Genomic DNA, 22,735 nt, shown 5'->3' on the forward strand with positions numbered 1-22,735 from the left:
TAATGTTTTCTGTTGCAGAACACTTAAAAAAGGCTTGACAATTTGTAAGCCACAAAAGCTGTCATTGCTTGTGGGGAGTGGCTATGATCTGTGACTTTTAAATGAGCATTATATATTCGTTGTTTTGCATTCAAAATTAAGCTGATTGAATTGCACTGATGGCATACTGTATATAAGTTTAACCAAGTCTGGATAACTTCTTTTTTGTAAGTGCACCATCCAAATATTGGTATGTATTTCATTTTAAGACAAGATAAATTTGATTTTATGACACGTTGTGTAGGAAATAATGTGAAATCAGGATAAAAGTTAGTCTTTAGCAGTGATACCCTGGGGCAGATACTTAGTTTGTACAAATTACTCTCTCTTTATTGCTAGCTGTCTTCATATGAAGGAAGTGCTTGGCATTTAAAAATCTTGATTTGATGGAAAAAGCCTTAACAAGAAAGTGTTTGAAAGTGAAAGGCAAATTCATGTTTATAAGTAATTTTCGTGGTTTTAACTATGTGGATGATTAAAGACTAGAGGTTCCAGTTCTTGAAAGCCTGCATCTGCAGTATATAGAAGTAGAGAATATTTACCTCCTCATATAGCTCAAAATTACACCTCTGCACATTCAGTCTTGCTCTAGCTGTGGGTGGAACAGATCAGAAAAGGAGGAAGTGGATTCCCGTCTTCAAACTAAAAATGGAAAGACTTTGAACTTAATGCAGAAAAGCTGGGTGAAATGTCGTGTATTACAGAGAAGAATAGAGAAGGTGGCAGGAGTCCTTTGGTTATTGAAACTTACGAGTACACCAAATAAAGTGACCCCACTGTGTTCTAATTCACTGTGCAAATTGTCCATTTGACATACTCTTCCCATGAAATGCTTAGAGATCTTTTGTTAATTAAGCTAATATGCAGTGTATTGTAGCTTTGTGTCTTTTTCTGTTATGGTCACCATTTGCAGCTATTGTTCAAAAGACTTTTGAAACAACATAAACACTGTTGAAAATTAAGCAGAGTTGAGAGTAACTGCTTAAAATGTGCTTCTTCATTCAGATGACTGCAACTTGAGATTTGCTGGCATGCATGAATGATTCCGGTGCCCTGAGGTGTCTGAGGATTGATGCGGTATTCAGATAACTGGGGTAACCTTCAAATCATGGAGGTTAACACTGCATTTACTTGTGGTTTCCATTTTTTGACACTGAGTTGCTGAGTGAAAGAACATAGGCAATTCTGGTTTGATGTACTGGGAAATCCTTTAAATGCACAAATGACCACTGCATTGCCTAAGTGCCTTTGTGATGAACCTGGTAGTTCTTTTTCTATAAAATAAAATAGTTTAATAGAGCAACATTTCAACTGCAGTAGATGAACCCAAAATATTGTTGACCGCAGACTGCTGTGCATATTAAACCCCAGTTATTTCCATTAGCTGTTACTGTTGTATCAAAAAAAAATCTTTATCTGTTCAGGTTTTTTGTTTGTTCCGCTTGAAGTATTTTGACAGCAACTAAACTAAAAAAAATACAAAACAACTGACTCTGCAGACATGCAAATTTAAGCTATATTAGGAGATAAACATTCTCTGCTTATAAATATTTTAGATGCAAGCTTTCAAGAGCAGGGACTATTAATCTGCATTTACTTCAGTCAGTGCAAAGCTGGAATAATTCCATTGAAATTGAAAGTCCAATAAAGAATAAATTTATAGCTGCTTTACACGTGGTGATTTCTCTATAGAAATCTTTGCTTTTAAAATCTTTGTTGATTTTCCTTTCCATTTGTGCCAGCAGTTCTCATTTGTACCCCTTCAAGGCATTTTTAAGTATCAGTAGCAGCAGCTCTTAACAGCTGACCCTCTCAGAATGTATTTTACTTGAGACAGATGTTTATGAAGAGTGGGGAAAGGAGGTTTCTTTCCTATTTATGGATGTTCTTTTTTACCTGCCTAAAGTACACATCACATTTATCACAGGATAAAAAACTACTTTCCATCAAAAAAGTATTACACTGTCTTGAGCTTACTATAGTATTTGATGCAAAGCCTCACTGTTTGTAAGCAGTTCTTACTTCATTGCTCTTCAGCCGATGACTGAATCCTGGAATATTTACATGTTAGGTTCACATGGCTCATGATGGGAATGAGCACCCAAATGTCTAAGACGGCTGTTGCCATATCTGTCCCTTTCCTAGTTTTGTATTATAGGAGGAGGGAAGAATTTAAAAAAACAAGGTTGCTTTTGAGATAAATTTTATGATTCCTTGATCTCAAAATATCTAATCACGTTATATTCCAGAGTTAAGTGTAGTGCCCAAACATCATGATCATTTGTACTACAGAATACACACTTTATTTTGGATTGCTGCTACTTTCATCTTCAACCTTGCTGAAAGGTAGGTTTTCTCTATGTGACATTAATCCAAGGATCTTGACAGATGATGTCTAGGTTTGATTTTATTATCTCTGGAGCCCTCTATATTATATCTTTTTCATGTATGAAAAAGTGGTGCAGATGTAGAGATGTGTGACCCCTGTGAATTAAAAACTTTCTTTGGAAAAGTTTGCAAAAATTTGATCATGCATTCTGGAGTTTATACATACAACAACTGTTGTTTGGTTGTTTTTTTTTAATTCTTCTTTAATATCAAGTTTACAAAGAGATGCTTAGAAACACATAATAACTGGTACTTTGTTTTTTGTGTTTTGGTGTTTCTGATTTTGGTTGTTGTTTTTTTTCCAAATCTGTGTACTGCAGTAAAAATAATGTTGTTTTAAGATCAGTAATTTTATTAAGGTTTGAAAACCATCAGAGATGCTTTTTACATGTAAGTGAGGGATGAAGCATGTGTGATGTGACCTAGAGCAGAAGGCTTCCCTCCTCTGCCCACATATCATCACTGGTGTGAGCCATGACATCAACTCCTACGCATGTGTTTGTGCTGGAGGTGGGTTTGGGTGCCTGGTGCAGTGCTGCGCTGTGGTGTCAGCTGTGTTGTGGAAGCCCTGAACCGAGGGAATGCCTCGTGGGAGAGCAATGAACATACTGTGTGTTTCCTGAGGAGCAGAAGGGTTGAAGTAAAAGAAGGCAAAATGAAAATGCCCACTGTAGAAGGAGAAGAGTTTTTGTCTCCACACACCATTTCTACAACTACTAATTTGATTACAGCTCTGATTTGTCGTCTTTGTCACTATCAATACTTACATGGCTCAGCCTTTTTATTACAAGCAGACTGACACAAAGGAGTTTACGCAATTTTAGTGAGTTGGTGTTTTTCCTCTCGTACCCTTTTAGTAACACATTTGTGTTATTTTGGAATGTCTTTGTCTTAAAAAGTGGCTGCCTTTTTACCCAATACTGCTCTTGCTGCCTTTTGCTGTTGATGATAACCAAACTAAGAATTGCCTAGTATGTGAATGAAAGACACGTAACTGAGCAATCCTAACCATAATGGTGGGTTTTCCTGGTGTCTAAATGATAATAAGAAATCAGTGGAACTACTTTGGAAAATTAATAAGTAGAGAGAAAGAATACAGTTTTATGTCTGTGTGGGAATTAGGAAACAAAATCTGCTTTGTCTTCATGTGGATTTACTCTGCAACTTATGTTACTACTAGTATCCAAAAGAGAAAGAAAAAAATGACGAATAGAGATTATAGTTTTGTTTGGAAATCCTGAAATCCCTACCAGATAGATGTTTTTGACTTTGGGATGCTATTTTAGACTTCCACTTCAGCAGTGGTGGCTGACTGTTGATATTCTCACTGTTGAACAGTGGATTTAGAGCAAGGTGGTCAGCTCTCTCAGGGCAAGGTGGATTTGTTCACACACCAGCCTCTTCTGAGAAGTTCTCGCTAAAGCTGATGGCTTGCAGGACGGGGGGAACGGTTCTTCTGTGGTTCTAGATCACAGGTGTTGGAAAAGAAAGAGCTTCTCAAGGTCCATGGAAGAGGACAAAGAGAATATGAGGTTGCAAGCAGAAAAAAAAATTAATCCAATCAGTTTAAAATAAAGTCATCCTCTCTTTTATGCTCAGTACAGATGTTTGTATTGCCAGAATATCACACGCCTGTTTTGAAGTGGTAACACTGAGATATTTGAAGTGCAGACATCTGGATCAAGTGATATGTGATATAGTCTTTGTGGTATTTTTATAAGATCTGGGGGTTTCTTTGCCCAGTTTTCACGTATCTGTGACTTGATGGGATAGATAAGCCAGCTGGTTGACCTCTGCTGGAAAAGATTTTCTGTTGTGTTGAGCTCGAATTTTAGGTTCTGAAATTTCAAAGTAATTCTGTAAAATGCTTCTCGTGGGTGCCATTGATTAACGGAATTAAACCGGTTCAATAGCATAGCCCTTGAAATTGGGAAAATAAAAATTGGAAAAGTACTATAGAAAATAGATTACCAAATTGCTGTATAATGCTGTTTAGTTTGTTCTGAAGCACATTACGTGCTGTTGGAAGGTTAATATTGACTGTGCCTTGTATGTTTTGTTTTTTGGCAGGTAACCCTGGACTGGCAGGTTATTACAGGACCTTTATACAGGCCTTATATTGTGGACTAAATCAGCAGTATCCCGTTTGGGTTGTGAGCCATGCTGGACATTGTAAGCCTCCTAATGGTATGGAAATGATAGAAGGTACGATACTGTAACTTACACATACAAATATTTGTACCCTGCTTGATTTCACTAGCAGAACTTGTGCTCATTAAAAACAGCATGACATGATTTTTAAATGTCTCCATTACATTTCCACAGAACAGTTGTATGAGAAGAGAAGTTACTGAGGAAAAGAGTACTCTTAGGTAAATTAGATTTGCCAGTCAAATAAGTGCTATTAAGAGAATAAGAGTTTGCTGATGGCAGTCTTCAGAGACAAGTTATAAACAAGGTCTAGAATGTGTTTATGTTGAGAAGAGTAGATTAGAAAAATACATTTTTAACTGAGGTGTCCAATTAAGAGATTGAGTACTTTAGGAGAGACTTCATTATCTCTGAATTTGAAAGTGAATTTCCAGGAAGCAATAAATATTTCTGAGGTGCGGTTTTGGAGCGGAGAGGTTGCTTGTTTATGTGTTGAAAGTCTTTTGATGTGCAAATCACCAGCAAGATATGGTAGCCATCTCAAAGTGGATATTTTTAATGTACAGCATTGCAAACTGGGGGGACCCAATAAGGAATCCTGTCCTGAACGCTACTTAGTCAGAAGACCTCATGTACTCGGTCGTCACTGCAGTGATACAGTAAATCAGTATGATTCCTTAGGACCAAAAGGCTCAGCAGTGTGAAGCAACCTGAAAATTTTGAAGAAACTGTTGTAGCTGTGTAGCATAACTTCCCCTCACTAACATTTGCATCTGAGCTTTTAAGCCTTTTATTAGTGGTTTATTTAATTTCAAGTTTGAAACTGAAACCTGTATTTCATTGATAAGAGTCCTGCCAGTCATTGTGTTCAGGTGTCAGACTACCAGACGTTACCACTTTGTCCTGATAGGTGAGAAATACCTAAGCTTATAATTTTTGTTAACCGTGGGATTCAGCTAGAAGTCTGGCAACAGAATAGTGCTGAGTTTGTTGCAGAGAATGTTAGTGGGTCTCACAACCTGCCCTGGGATCTGTAAGTGTGTAGTTAGTGAAAAGAGCCTTTGATGGTGGGAGATGTCAATGGTGGCTTGAGCTGGCTGAGCTTGTTGAAATTGAGGGGTTTTTAGATGGAGCCAATCAGGGATGTTGTACAAATGTCCCACTTCCACTGTGACAGTCCCTGTGCTACAAAAGAGAGTATAGATACGGGGGAAGGAGAGCATCCTGCAGGGAGAAGGGAGCTGGTATCGAAGTTGAAACCAGACCTCCAGCTGACTTCACTGTGTGCTTTTGCACAGACAATGCTCCTGTGAGAGGAGGGGATTTTCAAGAAAGTGGTAGCTTGTAAGGATGGACATGTCAGAAGTGAAGTATCTGGCTGGTGCTGTGTCAAGTTTTATTCAAAGTGACTTGCAGAATGAGAGTGGACAGTGAAATTTCTGAATTTTTGGATGGTACTTCATAGCATTTCATTACTGGGAAGATATTAGATGCCAGGGAACTGCAGAAACATCTTGCAAAATGTCATTAGAGAGTAAAAAGATGGTAGATGAGTGTCAGGGCAGATAAATATGAGTTAATGCCTGTGACAAAAAAGATCTTTTTTAACTGTGCATGGGTGATCCTGAACTTGGAATTCATTTGTAAAACTCAGGAAAGATACTGGCATCATCACTGAGTGTTTTCTAATATAATCTCTTATTGCACAGCAGCAGACAAAATTTAAGTTGACAAAATGTTGGATATAAGCAGTGTTACAGACAAGGCAGGAGGTATTGGTTTATTACTATATATAACCATAGTAGACCTTCATCTTGAATATTAGAGTACACATCTTAAGGACAGCATTTCAAGAGTGAAGTTGGTGAGCGTATAGAGAAGGGCAACTAAAGAACAGGGAGGAAGCAGCTTTCTTGTTGTGAGAGTTTAAATGGCTCTTTGGTTTGGGGAGCAGAATGCTTCTCAGCAGCATGACTGAGGTTTCCAAAATCATGACAGTAAATAAGGTAAATGCAGAATAAAATACACCAGGTTCAGTAACGGAAATAATGGTCATTTAATGGTACTAGCTGCCTTAAAAACAGCTAAGAGAAAGTATTTATTTATGTGGCAGGTAAAAAATTTAGCAAACTAACAGCCAAAGCACTATGCTGTGGGCAAATTATATTAGCAGACTTAAAGTGATAAAACAACCTAATGTACAGCTAGTCCATAACAGCTGCTGAAAGAGTCATGTTCTTTGTTGTGCAGGTGCACTGATGTCCTTGCTTTGGATACTGCCGTCGGTGCTGCGGGCACTGACCTTTTCCACACTTCTGTGCTGCTCCTGGTCCCAGTGCCATCTTGTGGCAGGGCTGTGAGCCTGAGAGATTTGCTGCAAGGGGAAGGGATGCAGAAAGTGGCCAGGCTTGGTTTCTCTTACTGAATAGAATCTACTCTTGCCATGGCTGAGCTTGGGGAACTTGCTTGCCTGACCCATTAAGGTGTTTTCTGTGTTCTCAGTACCATGTGCCAGGATCTGTTCTTACTGGTACACATAACTGTAGCACCATGGAGCTTAGAAAAGTATAGAAAGCCACTGATGGATAGTTTTAAAAATAATGAAAAGGCATTTATGAGATTGTTTTCATATTTATTTTATTAGTAGCACAGGAGCAGGAAGCTCACATCCTGTCATTAGTATACATTTACACAGTATTCCAGAATATTCCATGTGGAGTCTTTAAGCTAATCACGTAAGGGAACCCTGAAAAGTTTAGTGACCTTTGGAAATTATGATATTACTACAGTTGCCATGGGTAGTACTCTGTGCTTCGCAGTAGCTTTGAACGTAACAAAATAAACATGGTTTGTTTCATTCAAACTCAAGAGAAAGCACAAAGTGGCTGGAAGGCCTTATATTTTGCCAATTTGTGACGATGTGAGTTGCCTGCAGTGAAAGAAGAGATTTGGGATAATTCTTTCTCATCCTTATGATGCAAAAGAAATGAAAAGCATTTTGGATATTAGCAGCTAATTCCTTACCTTTTACTTAGTTACTGCCAAAAATGTAATTTTCATGAATTGACTATAAAGGCATGATTAAAACCACAAAACTAAAAATAGAGCATTTTTGCAATTTCCCAGGTGACTGAAAGGAACAGGGAGTCATGGACTCGTTGCTCATGTTCTGCTTCTGCATCCCCACAGGAGTCCTTAATTGACATTTTGTGGTGTTACAGTGAAAAAACCCAGAACCCCAAGGACCAAAGGAAGCACATGCATAGGGATGGATAATTGTGTTCTCCACAGTTCTTTGTTGCTTTCTAGGTTCTGAATTTCTCAGGCAAAGTTCCTGTAACAAGAACTGCTATATAGCATTGTGAAAACCATGTCAGTTATTACTATGCTACATAGAACTAGAAGGGGATGTTTTGTCAAAAAACTGGGCACAAAACTGTTACTGTAAAAAATTCCATGTATTCTTTCATGCTTCTGATGTGCATTTCATGATGCTTCATTTAAAATAGCCTCGTTCAAATCCTCCAGGGAAGTTCAGTATTTCTTGATAAAAAGGATGAGGACATAAATTGACAAAGAAACATTTGAATCTGACACCATTGATTCTTGAGGTTTTTCAGATGGGACTCTAGCAAATCAAAAATGAAAAAAAAAAGGGAGAAAGGAAGCTACTAGGAAAGAAGAATTCATACTGATGAATTTAGAACAGTGATCTACAAACTTTTTTGCTCATGCACTGCTATTGGTAAAAGATTTCTGTCAGTAAAATTTTTTGAGCATGCACCACCATTATATCTTTTTTAAAATATATAAATTATAAAGATTACTTATATGTTATGCATGCGCCTCACTGTGCACACACCCCACTTTGGAGAGCACTGATTTAAAAGTGTGCAAGTGTTTAAATAGTACATTTAACATATAAATGATGCTGCCTGTAAAGTAGTAAAGGGTTTAAAATGAAGCAAACTGTGTTGGAATAATATGCCTTGTTATATTTAGATCAAGTAGATTTTGAAAATCTCTGAAGTACTAAAGCAAGTTTTCCAACAGCAGCCGTCAATCACAGACTTCCTAATTTACTGGAAGCATATCACATAGCGATTTAAAACCCGAACAAAGCTACACGCTTCATTTTTACTTCTGTATGATAGCCTTCTATTCAGAGAGCTCTTGCAAGCTGTGCTCCACAGAGACACGCAACATTAATTGAACATTTCATTGCTGTAATTCTGCTCCTAGCTATCAATCCACTGTGCAAAAAGATTTGAAACTTATTTTTTATTCAGTGAATGCAATACAAAAGTTATGCCTTGGTTTCAACTTCTTATCCCCTCCTCAGCTTTTAAAAATACAGTTGTTTTGAACTCTGCTGTGACTGTAAAACAGGCCAACATCAATTCTTAGATATAGGCAAAATTACAAAAAGGAGAGTAGTTTTCTAGCACTCTCTTTATTTTAAATCTGACATAATCTGTATATGCTTTAGAAATTTTCATGTGATCTTAAAAGTGCTGCTTTTTTTCTTTTCAGTACCTGAGACCTTGATGTGTAGTCTTTCTAATGATTAAGGTGTTTGTGCCTCTTGATCAAATGCTACCTGGAAACAGGTTCTTTTTTTTTAATACCAAAACCCCTGCCTACTCACTCTGTTTACCATGACAAATATATTGTGATTGTATTGTAAGTCTTTTTAAGGTGCAGCTATTTGCACATCATTTGGTTAACTTCTACTTTATAAAGATGTGTTCATAAGAAAGTAAAAATGTATACAAATAGATCATAATTAAGATATGGTAAATTTTTCCTTAAAAATTAAAACAATAGGCAGGTATACCCACAGCTGATGTATTTTTTTAAGTTCTGGAGCTTCTTTTAATGTGTCACTCCGTTGAAGAATTTGCATGACACTTCTTTTGAGATTTCTGATCTGATAAGATATTCTCCTGCATCTAACCAAGTAATTTACTAGATGTTGTGAGGGTTTATTTAAAGTGGAAGTTATTGTTTTCTTTATTAATGCGTTAGAAGTACGCTATAGCTCAGTGCCCTCACTGTCCAAACAGAGGCTACTGCCTGAATGCCGGTATCTGTAACTTAGTATTTTCCTAGGGATTAAATGGGTGGTCTTTTGATTTAGTTGCAAGACAAAAGGCAGGTCATGTTTTTGTGGTTTATAGCTGTCACTGAATGTTTCTTTTTATAGCAGTGAAATCAGAATAAAATAATTTTTGTTGCATTGCCCTGGTTTAAACATACAATTTCCCTTAAACACGAGCAGAAAATAGATAAGAAAAACTTTAACAGAAAAAGGTCTTTGGTGCTTTTAAAAGAAATTAAATTGTTAAACAATGTTACTTGTAAATACTTTGTAAACATCTTGATTAACAAAAAAGGGTAAAATTGAAAAATAAAATTAAGATTAAAAATATTTCATGTTTATTCACACTCAAATTATTCTGTCAAAATGCCAGTATAGCTGCTCTGCTTGTTGGGGTGGGCATTATAATACATCATGAATTGTGGAGACTGAAGCTCTGTACTTTATGAAATGAAATCCATGACTACTGCAGAAGGACTAAAGACCCATGTTTAGAAGTAGCTCCTCTGATGACAATGAACGGTAGCTAGTTGGAAGCTTTTCAACAGCTTTTTAGCTCCTTTTGGTAGGAAGTAAACTGCTAGTTTAAATCAACACCTATCAATAACCAAATCCTGAAATTATTCATCGCTAATTTTACACTCATTGCTAATTCAGTTGCTATGTTACGAATATCCCACTTTAAAATAAGGACTAAAGGACTTAGTCTCACCCAAAGTTTTCTTAAAAGCTGTTGAAAATGGGAGATTAGATCGGAAACCCTTGATACTCAGTTCCCCTTAACACATCCCTCACCCCCATTTTTTAGCATCCTGGTTGGCTTTTGCCACTAAAGGTTGTATAGGCAGCAGGTGTACCTACATAGCCATGCTTAAAAATGGACTGAATCTGTGGACATCTGCTGTGGTTTGATAAGAAATAAGAAATACAATGTCTCCGACAGAAATAAGAATAGAAGAACACAGGTTTGGTTTTGTTTGTCCTTAGGATGACAAAGATACTTGTCTTTAGAGCAAAGTAAGATAGAGAAGTAAAGAAAAATGAAATCAGCATTAAATGATTTATTGATTTTTGGTAATATACTGTGTATGCCAAGTGCTATCGAAATATGGAATAGTGTGATTCAGGAGACGTAACTGATGCATTTAAATATATACCCAATAAATGGCTAGTCATCAGTCATGTCTTAATGTTACAATATTTGGTCACATGATAAATTATATTAAAGATCAACCTCTAGAACTTTCTAAACTGTACAGATGAGTATTGAGCTATACACAGTCGTAATACAAATACTTTTTATTGTTTTAGCAAGGCATGTTTATCCTTTGGAATGGTTTGTCTACTGAATTTTCTGTTGTTTTGGTTCTGAATCAGTATTAGGTAGCTTCTGAATGACAGGGAATTTGAAGTGACATTCTTACTAGCCAAGTTACAAGATAAAATTCTAGTTTGATCTTTCATGTCCTATGGACTGTAGAAGATCATAGCTTGTCCTTAAAATCTATTAAACTATGCTTAGTTCATTTCCCATGATAAGAAGAGGTAAGTAAGGATTGATTTACAGTCCATCAAAAGAGTGCTTCCATTCCTTTTTCTTTATGCAGGGAGAGTAGGGCCTTCAGACCGTTTTGAAACTGAATTATATCCTTAAGAAGCAATATGGGCAAAAGCACAGAAGTGATGGAGGGATTATAAATTATCTATGAAGACATTGATTATGTGATCCCAAAATGTTAATTGCCATCAGTGAAGTTTTGAAGTGAAATGAAGTTTTGTATAAAAACTAAAATAAAATTGTAGTGTTACAGGAAAATTTTGAAGCCATGTGCAGCTTGAATTTATTTGATATATTGCCTCTTAGTTGTTACAATTAATCTGAATGGAGTTTGCTTTTCCAGCCCTCTGACTTCTAATGAAACTGCAGAGTTGACTGAGTGAGATTCTACCTCTAGCTAAAGTGATACAAATGTACACAAAAAAATGACAGAAACCATTTGTGTAAAACTGCATTTATACTTCAGCAAGTTATTCATCTTGTTGATTGCTAGAGAGTTGTCCGCCAAATGACAGATATAACTGTGGGCATGGTTACCAGATATGAGACATAAGTTTCTACCATCATGATGTGCTGTGCTTGCAGGAAAAAACCCTAAAATAGTAGTCTGAGCAAGACAAGGAGCATGGTGTTCTATAATAAGAGGGTTGTGAGTTATTTCGAACAGTGATTCTCAAACTGTGGTCTGTGGGCCACTGGTGGTTCCCAGGGCACTTGCATGTGGTCCAAGAAGAGCTGTCTGATCGGATGGCGTTGGCTCTCTCACCAGTTTCCACTTGCTAAGTGGAATTAATGGTAGCTAAGAATACTTTTCCAATAACACTTTTTTTTGTGTAAGCATTTGCTGCAGTGGCCTTAGAGATGTGTCAACGTGAACGTGTGGTGATGGCGGGGAGAGTGGGATTGTGGTCTGCACTGCTGCAGACAGGAGAGGAGGAGGTCATGAAAGTTAGGTGTTCCAAGAACTGGGCTCCTAAAAATAGGGACTCATCCTTAGCTAAGAGCCTTTGTCCATGTTGTGTATAACCCCAAAGGAGAGAAGTTACACAGGCACAGGGAGTCAGTATACGTTTAGTAATTTTAGCTAGCTTGTGACTTTCATTTATTTTAAGTAGTACGGATGTTTTTAATGATTGCTGATGTTGGAGAATACCTACACGGCTGAATCAGGTGAATCAGAGCTATTGGCAATCTGTTTGGTCAGTACAAAACCACTTCAGATTTAGTGTCTGTAGTGCTTAGAAGGTTTTTGACCAGCAAATCCTTGCGTGGGCTTCAGCGCTTTTTGGTTAGTAGTAGTGGTAGGCATCTGGCCGCATTGAGTATGCAGTGACAGCTGTGTTTAAAAGGCATTTATGGCTTCTATTGTACAAGTAAAGGGAGAAAAGCAGTAGAAAGGCAGCTGACCTGACATCTCACATGCCTGCTTTAAGCTTATGCATGCACACATTTAATTCACATTAATTTCTATTTCAACATTATTTTCTGCTTCCTAGGCATATAAATTAAAATATCGGAGAATCATTGAAAGACGGATTATCTTTAACATAAATTCTTTTGGGGTTTAGTCAGTTATGTTTAAGTATTACAGACCTGGAGAACTCTGTAGTCTTGTTTGCATCCCAGAACACATAGGGGTGCAAATAAAGTTCTGCTTAATTTTAACGCGGAATTAGATGGCAAGATGTCTCCCAGTCCAACAGTATCACACTGTAGGTACATTAAAAAGAACCCAGTTCTAAGCATGCCAACCAGCTAGAATTAGGCTAGTTCCATATCTGTTTCATAGCCAAGTTTAATTTTTGTAATGTATAGAGAGGAGAAGCTTCCTGTTTACAAAGCTGGCACTGATTAATCACCTTGAGCTCTTCACATGGTATTCATCGACAGCAAGGGATCCCACATTGGAGTGTGCCCAGAGGAACTGGTTGTTTTCGCAGGTCAAGACAGGAACTGTCACCTCACTGCGCTGCCCATCCTGATACAGGAATTGCTGCTGCCCAGAAACCTTATTCCTTCTTTGACTTGGAAAAAGCAGCTTAAGGAGGGAAGTGTGTGCGCGTATGTAAATGTTACTATGAGGCATTTAATTGATGAGGGTTTTGGCTTTGCCTGGTAAGATCTGCATTTTACTGTATAGTTTTAGTGCTGGGTATCTACTGTAAGGAAACAAATGATCATTACATGTTATGAACCCACTGGAATGTTTTAAATCTGAATGGGTGAAACATAAGCAGCCTAGGGATGCTGCAGTACTCTGTTTATTTCTTTCCTTTGAGCTACATTCAGTTAATTACTCATAGAGGTCCCATAATCATGCCCATAATTATGTAAATAGATCCTTTGAGTGAAATTTTGGCATTTGGTGTTGACTTTATCAGTTCTGCTTAATTTTAAGCAGGTTTTTAAAAATCTTGTTCCATTCAAAATCAAAACTAAGAAAATAAAAATTTGCCATTTGTGAAGTGTTTCTAAGCTGCTCTGTTGTTTTCTTTTCTGGCCAACCGAAATGATAACAATTGTAACTGATCATAGCATCGTACCTTAACAGCCATGTATTTATTTGCAATGATCACTTAAACATTATTATGCTGATTCTGGGACTACTTAATGTAGCTCTATATTCCATTGACTTTGATGGAATAGTGACCGATTTTGGTTGTTACTAAGAAGAGGACTTTGTCTTTACATTTGTTATAGTAACATGAAAAATAGGTTCTCTGTAGTCTCTGTTTCTTTTGGGCTTTTCCACTGAGTCTGTCAACGCAGTATCTGTAGACATGATTTAAACGTGTCCATGAATAGTTTTCTAATCTATTCTGGTACTCTATTCAACTAATTCCCCTGTTAAAAGAACCAGATTTTTTCATCCATATCTACAAATAGGGGTAATATAATTCTATTTTTAAAGATGTGTTTTTAAGTAAGAACTTTGGAAACCTGTTACAGTCTTCTGGATCCTTATCCAGAAAAGTTTTGGGTTTTTTTTATTTACATTCATCCATTGGAGAGTATAATGTCTTTACTACATTCCAGGAAACTCTGGATGTAGGTTTTGAGATTCTTTATGCATCATTTTCCACCTTTCACCCCATGACATAGGTATGTTCTCCAGCTGATACCATCACTTCTGATTAGATGCAGATGGCTGTTAGTGGGGCAAAAAAAGTGTTCAAGAATGTGAAGCCTATGAAGAGGTAACTTTTATATCTTTTGGTGTCCTGCTTTTAGAAGGCATGTCACAGTTCACTGAGATGAACAATGCTGTGATGTTTCAGAGTAACTCCTTTAAATGTTTGCCGTACCATTGCAGGGAAAGTAAAAATTAAAATAATTTAATAAACAAAATAGTGAGATGATTCAGATTATTTTCCTCAGGGAAAATGCTTAGGAATCCTTTAATCAAAGTCAGTTTGAAAGATACATTTGCATCTGCTAAAAGAATGGAAACAAACTATCCCCATAGCAGAGAATAATCCCTTCTGTCTGGAAGTGTAACATGTCTGGATTTGTTTTGATAGTTGAGGCAAAAAGTTTATTCAGTACCTAGGTTAGCTGTAGGAAGAAAGCTGATCAATACTTCTATTTATTAATAAGAATCTCTACATTATGGTATAGACCTTTGATTTAAATTTTGATACCACAAAGCTTGCAACAAATGATGTAGAACTTGATGGGATCAATCCAGTGTTTAATGGTAGTTCTATTTTTAGTTCACCATGATCTGCAGTTGTAAGACTGAGGAACCATCAGCAATGCACAACTTAATTACAGATTCTAAAAATAATTGTGTTGGGAACATGGAGTCTTTCTGTTTGCTTTGTTTTTAGGAGGTTCCCTTTCTTTAAGGAGCAATGTAGGCATTTCAGGGAAACGCAGGCAGACTATGCAGGAAGAAGTAATTGCAAATTACTTCATTCTTAGATAATCAGCTTCATCAATGAATTACTCTTACTTTAAGTGTATCTACTTAAATCTCTAAGCAAGATCCAAGTAGGGGCTGTGTGCTGCAAGGAACAATAAAGGACAAAATGATATGGTGCTGTGGACTCAGGTTGAATGAGGCGGTCTCATTGCTGCTTGCTGAATGAAGGAGGTGGTTTTTTTCCCCTCCTTTTGATACTGCATGGGACTATTCTTTTTCCTCAAGCTAGACATTTTCTTATCTTTCTAAAGGTTGAATTTTATGTTTTGTGCATTAATACATTGATTAAAATAATCTAATTTACTATAACAAATTACTGGGTTGGTCATGTGACTGCTTAGTTGCCAAATTAATCCTCATTGGGTTAAATGTTACAGCAGACTGCTAAAATTCTCTGGGATTGTTGCAGTCATTTATTTCAAAATAACTGTGGTTTCAAATGTTTTAGCTCTGAGTCTTTGCTATCAGAGACTCCACTGACTTCTTTCTGTAGTAGTGTTCACATGATTTAGATGAAGAAGTTTTATCTAGCAATTAATTATGAAGAGACCAATTGCAGTATTTCTGAATCCACTTCGGTATATAAACTCTGAATGATCATTTGCACATCTGTGTATGTGTAGAGTGCAGGTCAAATTCAGTTGCTGTCTTTTTATATAAATTTTACTGTAAAGCCGCAGGCAGTTTCTAAGAGTTTGTAATGAGCTGTAGCTTCAATGTCTGCTAATATAAAGGAATGAGAAAATCAACATTTGCCTGACTGTGACTCTAGCACTGCTTTGGGTCAGGTGAACTGATTTCCTTTCTATGTAGCACATCTCACCTGTGCAAAACAAAGACCAAAAAAAATCCCTTAATCATCTATAATGACAGATCAGTTTTATAGTGGTGGCATTTTAGTCTCTTTCAGCTGTAATGTAGAACTCCAAGAAAAAATAAAGCCATCACAGTATCTTTGGCATGTTGCTGTACTTGCTATGCTAGGCAGTTCAGCCAGGTGACTAAGAATGAAACCTTCAGCATTTTCTTCAGGAAGGTTAAAAAGGAAACTGCTATCTTGGTAATAGAGAATTCATCTGCCAATTAATTTTTAAATAGTGTGACAGAACATGGGAAAAGAGAAGATATATATCAGAATTTGAAGTGGTTAATATGACAAAAATGTGTTTTGTCCCCAAAGATGTAAAATTTGCACTATACAGCACATGGAAATGGTTATTTAAAGCATCAGCAATTGCTGGAGAAACCTGCTATATTTAAAGAAAGTACAAGGTTCAATTCTGTTTCTTCAGGTTTTCCACAGATTTTAATAAATTCAGGCTTTTACCTATGCTGTTTTATCCAACTCTGTTGCCCTGTGCTGTGCAAAGTAATGAAAGACAGAGCATGGAGTGCTCCTCAGTCAAAATCATGACCTTTTCCGATGGTGGCAGAAAGTGTAACTCAGTGAAGAGTGTCAGACCAGAGAAGCAGATTGTCCCGGCTGCTGGATTCACTTCAAGTCACGTCAGCCAGCAGCAGCCCCCTGTTGCCCTGACATCCAGTGGGGATCCATGCTGGGAGTTGCTCAGCCACAGCTGGTTCCCTTTGCTGTCAGCTTGCACTCCTTGTGCAAAGAGGAGCTGAAACAGAGACAAGGCTTTTCAGGACAGGTAGCGATTAGAAGCATTGATTGAGCGCTGTGAGGTAGCACTGCATTGCGTAATATTTTGCAAACGTTTTGTGCTACAACCCCTGGTAGCACGGGGTCGCATTCTCTGCTAGAATAAACTGACACAGCTCTTTGCAGTCAGCGGTGCGGCAGCAGTTTAAAGTATCAGGGAATCTAAAATAATAATTTTGAAAACTCTTACAATCCATTGATTTTGAAGTATACGGATAAAAGATGGGAAAATGTTATGTTTGCCCAAGTGGGTCATTTACTCCTTAGAATAAAAAGGCTGCTATACAGTATTAAATAATTTGGATCTGTTTACTGCAGGTAGTTATTCTAGATAGTAAATTTAACATTTCCATGGACAAATGAAGATGGAAACCAACACTTCCCTTTATACCTCTATTAAAATAGTATCATCCAAGGTGAGTATGCAAAAAAAGGACTTACGTTATACTGAATGCCATCCTAATGCCATCGTAGTAGCTAGTGAAGTAGGAAGAGTGTTACTGTTGTATTAGTACTATTCTGAAGAATCCTATTTAGTTGAACATTTCAGTCTTATCCTACATCACAGTTCTAAATAAAATTTTGGGATCGATTTTCAAGAGAAGATGGACTGGCCTAACACATTAAAAGTTTTAGCTTGGATTCAGTAGAAGCGTCAAGCACTTCAGCAGATATCATCCGTCGGTCCGGTCGCTGTGAAGTACAAATTCTGTATTGTTACTTGTGCTGCTGTATAATGTCCCTCCAGGTATACACTCAGCTGCTTGCTTTTTCCCCTTTCTCCCTCCTAACTCTGTGGCATGCTCCTTGTGATTTTCTCCTACTTTTAAAATCATTCTTTTTATTCCCTGTCAGTGGAATAACGTGGGTTGTCTTCCTTGGCCAGCTGTCTGTCTGTGCTCCAAACTTAGGCTCTCCCTTGTTTGCTCTCAGTCCCTCTTTCTCTATTTGTATGTTCAAACTTCCCAAAGTTTTAAAGTGCTGTTTTCAGTAGGTATGACTGTAGACTTGCCTACTGTGGCACAGCACTTCATTTATCATACACCAACTGAATTGATTCCTGTGAAGTGATATTCATCCAGTTTTGTTCCCTTCACTACTCTTAAAATTACCACTGTCTTGTCTTTACCTCCTGTGCTAATACCTACCCAGTCTTGATGGTGTACAGAACATCATTATTTTGTTTTTCTTCTACTGTTACACTGTGCAAATGTACGTTATTGTTGAAGTATCCTAGTCACTGAAGTTGCTTTCAGTTGCTTCATTCAGGAAGAAAGCTTTATGCCTCAGTTTCAAGACTGAATTTTCCCTGTGTTACATTGGAATATGTTATGTCTGGCCAATCATGAAAAGGTCTTTATACTAATATGCTTTCCAGTAAAGAATTACCTTAAGGAACAACGTACTCATGTACTCTCCTCTCTGTGCATTGTTCCTGGAGAGACTCGTATGTCTCATGCCTCAGACTGATGGTAGTAATTCCAATAAGCAGCGAAGCACATTTGCCCTTGTAAAACTTTGTGATACTATTTCAGATCATATCTGAAATGTGTATTCCTAAGAAAAACATGAAAGGTAGACATTTGCAGGAGCACTACCTGCTAGTCAGGCAAAGCAAGGAAAATTGACTTTCTGGAGAGTGAAAGTGGGTTTGGGGGAGCTATACTGATTTTTTCAACTTGGCCTTTTTTTGTAGTGTAAGCTCAGTGAATCAGCAATCTAATGGAAATTGCAAGATTTTATCTGTGTTGCTTGGACAGACATTATTGGTACAGTGATCCTATCCAGAGGCTCAGACTGAATGTGGAGCCCTTTCAGGTAGAAGCGCACACCCAGTGCATGCTTTTTCCTGAAGTTATTGTTACTGACTTAATTTTCTTAATCACCAGATCTTCAAGTAGAATCAGAGAATCATAGAATCATTTAAGCTGGAAAAGACCCTTAAGATCACAGAGTCCAACCATTAACCTAATACTACTAAGTCCACCACTAAACCTTGTCCCTAAATGCCACACCTACATGTCTTTTAAATGCCTCCAGGGATGATGACTCAACCACTTCCCTAGGCTTCCTCTTCCAATGCTTGGCAACCCTTTCCATGAAGAAATTTTTCCTAATATCCAGACTAAACCTCCCCTGGTGCAGCTTGAGGCTGTTTCCTCTTGTGCTATTGCTTGTTATTGGGGAGAAGAAACTGACACCCACCTTGCTACAGCCTCCTTTCAGGTAGTTGTAGAGTACATGAGCTGTGCTTCCTGTCATTGTTTGTGAAGTCTTTGCCAATGCAAGGCTAATTAATTGCTTTCTTCCTAATCCAATGTCTTGGATTGGGATAGCTTGGATATCTCTTTTTATCTTATTTTTTGCTGCAAGGCCAGAGAGGTGTGCTTCACTTCAGCACCTGGTATGGGAAGGCTGAGCATGGTTATGTTGAAACCTGCTCTGGTGGCTTGTCTTTGCCTCTCTGTTACTCTGGAATGCCCAGAGACCTCATTACCCCAGGAAGAGTAATGTGTTCAGGGGTTCCCACTACACCAGTGTTACTAGTTTTATTTGGTACCTGTTTGCTTGCATGTAGTCCTATTTCAGGCTATGTTCAGTGATTCTTCCTTAATAAGCTGTGGTAGAGCTCATTCATTTTGGGATTACTGGAAGATGGGAAATTTCTGGAGGGTTTTTGAAGGGCTGCCAGTACTGAAATTATTTGTTATTTTGCAAGTGTAGACATGCCCACCTAGACATGAAATGACTTTGAAACTGGGAAAAAATGGGTAAAGCCTAGATGAAAGTCTAATTTATGGTAAACTAAGGGCATGCTGTTTTCTTGTGCTCTGTAGTTACTTGTCTATTTAATAGAGAGTATTCTGCAAAGTAAAGTGGCATGTAGAGTAGGATACCTGGTGTGGTGGTATTACCTTACTCGTGTTTTACAGCCAACTCAGCTACATGAGCATGGTGTTACAGGTCTTTTTCTTTAAAATTATTAGGTCTGCTGAAAAGCGGTCCTTAATAGTGCAAGTAGTGTGCTGCCATCAAAAGTGCAGCCCAGAAGTGAAGAAAGCATGAGACTAGAAAAGTCACAAATTCTATACTTGTTTCTGTATCAAGATACATTTTACATAGCAGTCAGCCTCAACAAGGAAGTCCCTTCCAGTTTTGTGTGAGCAAGTGAAGAAGGGAATTCACAGAGACTTTCACTTGGCTTCAGTGTGGCCAGAGAACAAGAAACATAACATGAGCAGTCAGCTTTCTGTAGGCTCAGACCTCTTTGCTTTTGCTCCTTGAGGTCACTTTACGATGGGTATTTAGATCTGCTGCTATACAGTGATGGCTCTCTAGCCTCTAATGTGTGAAGGTTTTTTTACTTTGTTTTCCTTTCATTTTTTTTAGTCTTATAAATTACACTTTCTGTAGTTATTCACCTTACTGACTGTAAAATGCAGTCATTCAAGTACAGAAAACTTCTCCATCTCTGTTATGTAAACACCCCCCACCCCCCACCCCACCCCTGTTTTGTTTGCTTTATGCATATTAAAGTGTTTCTGGAGGCATAGACTGGTGTAGAACTTCATACTAAAATGCTGAATGCTGGTTAATGGTGTTTCCCTTGCCAAAATTGGAGACAACCAAGAAAATTCTGCTTCTAAGTTTGTACTGTTATCTCATCATACCTTGGTAATAGTTAGTCTAATCAGAGGGAAACAAGACTGCGAATGCAAAATTTAAAAAAGTCTCTTACTGATATCTTAATTTAATAGGTTCATTATACTCCTGTATGCTTTAATAAAAATTCGGGGGTTAGTGTTTGTCATGTTTATTAGTTCATTCTGTCAGAACATGCTTGTACTAATTTAATTATAGTACAGCTTCCTTTGAAAAACAGATTAGGTGTTAAACAAGTGTCCCAGCAATAGGTACGTAGATAGCAAAGGAAATCAGTAGTTCAATTTGTAAATTAAGGTCTTGTTATTTTTCTAATAAAGAAAATAATACATATGACCGCTTCAGTATCTCGAGTAAATGGTAATTTATTTGTGGAGGATACCTTTACAAAAAGTAATTGCTCCAATAAACACTAATGAGTGGTGTGTTTATCTTAAAAGTTGCATGAATAGTTCCTGAGGGTACTAGGGCCAGATTAAGGTCTAAGGGTTAATCTAAAACACAATGCTTTAAGACCTGGTTCCTGGTATCAGAAGGAGTTATTCAGTATTTATTGAACATTCTTTCATGGTTCCCATCACATTTATTTGGCATGTTATTGCTTGCTGATACAAGTTATCCAGGGTTCAATAATCAAATGAAGGATTGGGTGAAGCATTCAGACTTTAAGCAGTATATCTTTAGGGGATGTATTTTCTCACACAATTGCCTATACTAGACCCACAAACCTGAAATCGCAGTTTTTAAGCTTACAGTTATATTTAAACGTTTTCATATGGCATCATGCAATTGTAAGGAATTACTGTGTTTTGCTGTAAGAACAAAAGCAATCAAATTATTTATTTCATTAGACTTCTGACTATGCATGGCAGTTTGACAGGTAATCCTTCTAATTAGTTTAGTTGTGGGGTTGCTTTCTGCCTGTCAGTACATGCAGGCAAAGATAAAGCTTTCCATGGGTTGCTCCATATAAATAGTAGTTGCTCAGTCTCAGCTGTTGCTCCTCCCATGAGTGTATGTATTTGTAGTGGAAAAAAGGTGGTGGGGCATAAAGTCTAAAACACTTGGCCCTGTATGTTGGTTGCACTTCTGGTATTTGATGGAGGCGCAGTGGATTTATGGTGGACCTGAGCAAGCTCTCCAGAGCTATTTAGCTGGCCATACATGATTGTGCTTTCCCTTTTAATATGCTTTGTTGCATGCCAATGACCTTTCAGTATCTTCTTCCTTGCTTTTCTTCCTCTTGATACTTTCTTATGATGATACTGCATTTTTGTGTGTTTAAACTTATTTCTTCTAACTATTAACATGAAGCAATATGATGATGTCATGTAGCTGAAATGAGCAGCACTGTCAGAGGAAGAGGTGAATCTTTTTCCAGTCCCCTGGCTCAGTCTCCAGATACTTGCTTGTCCTTATTCCGTGAAATGTCTAGTTCTGAAAATTGTTGACCACAAGAGTTTAGATGGGTGGTTCATTAGATTTTGTGGTTAGATATCCTGGTACTGCGTCCTACAGTAAATGACCCAGGGAAGAAGAAGATACAGAGAAGGTAAGGCAGTGGTTTTTAGTTTCCTTTCCTTCATGGCATATAATTACAAGTCACCTTTTCACACAGTGCCTTACTTGTTCATGAGTCATTTGGAGGCCTTGTGTATGAGCGAGTTCTGGGACAGACTTTAAAGTCAGTCCATGACAAGTGGACAAGTGTCTATATGTACTGAGCACAAATATTCCGTCACCTGTTATGACCAGGGTAGTTGAGAGTTTGGATGCGCAAGCATTCCCTTGTGGAATAAGAGAAGTACGACGACCTGCAGAAATTTTATGCACAAATTTGAGGGCAATGCTGGAAAATTTGGCCTCCAGTATTGTTTTGAATCATCCAGTAAAAAGGGGTCCATGATTTTTGGAGGCTGTTTAATGAAGGGCTAAATTTTATGAATCTCCAGTCTAAAGTCTGCTTATATAACCCAATATGCTTTTTTTTTTTGCTGCCTAAGAATTTCCCTTGCATACACAGCAGAAAAACAAACACAATTCTCTGTTATTTCCCTGAAAACCAAAGTCCTCTTTCCTAGCAAGATTAACATGTCAACTAATCTTAGAGCAAACACTTTATTTTAATCTATCATTGTTTTCTGACTGTGGGTTTAGAGGAGGTCAGAAAAAGAGATTAATTAAAGTGATGGCGCATTTGTTTTTTCGAAAGCACATCAGAAGATTAATGCTTTGCCAAAGAAAATA

The 22,735-nt window shown here is 37.6% G+C and overlaps 1 protein-coding gene across 4 annotated transcripts in view; it reads left to right on the forward strand.

Moving 5' to 3' along the window:
- The window catches only part of LDAH (lipid droplet associated hydrolase), a 124,513-nt gene that overhangs the window by 32,785 nt on the left and 68,993 nt on the right, over positions 1-22,735 (forward strand). For 3 of the 4 annotated variants that reach the window (XM_037391255.1, XM_037391258.1, XM_037391257.1), the window contains one exon: positions 4,498-4,632. In XM_037391255.1, coding sequence (XP_037247152.1) covers positions 4,498-4,632 — 135 coding nt within the window. The remainder of the gene's footprint in view (positions 1-4,497; positions 4,633-22,735) is intronic. The other variant, XM_037391256.1, reaches the window with a different exon arrangement.

Source organism: Falco rusticolus, chromosome 6 (genome assembly GCF_015220075.1).
Source record: "Falco rusticolus isolate bFalRus1 chromosome 6, bFalRus1.pri, whole genome shotgun sequence".
Taxonomy (NCBI): Eukaryota; Metazoa; Chordata; class Aves; order Falconiformes; family Falconidae; genus Falco; species Falco rusticolus.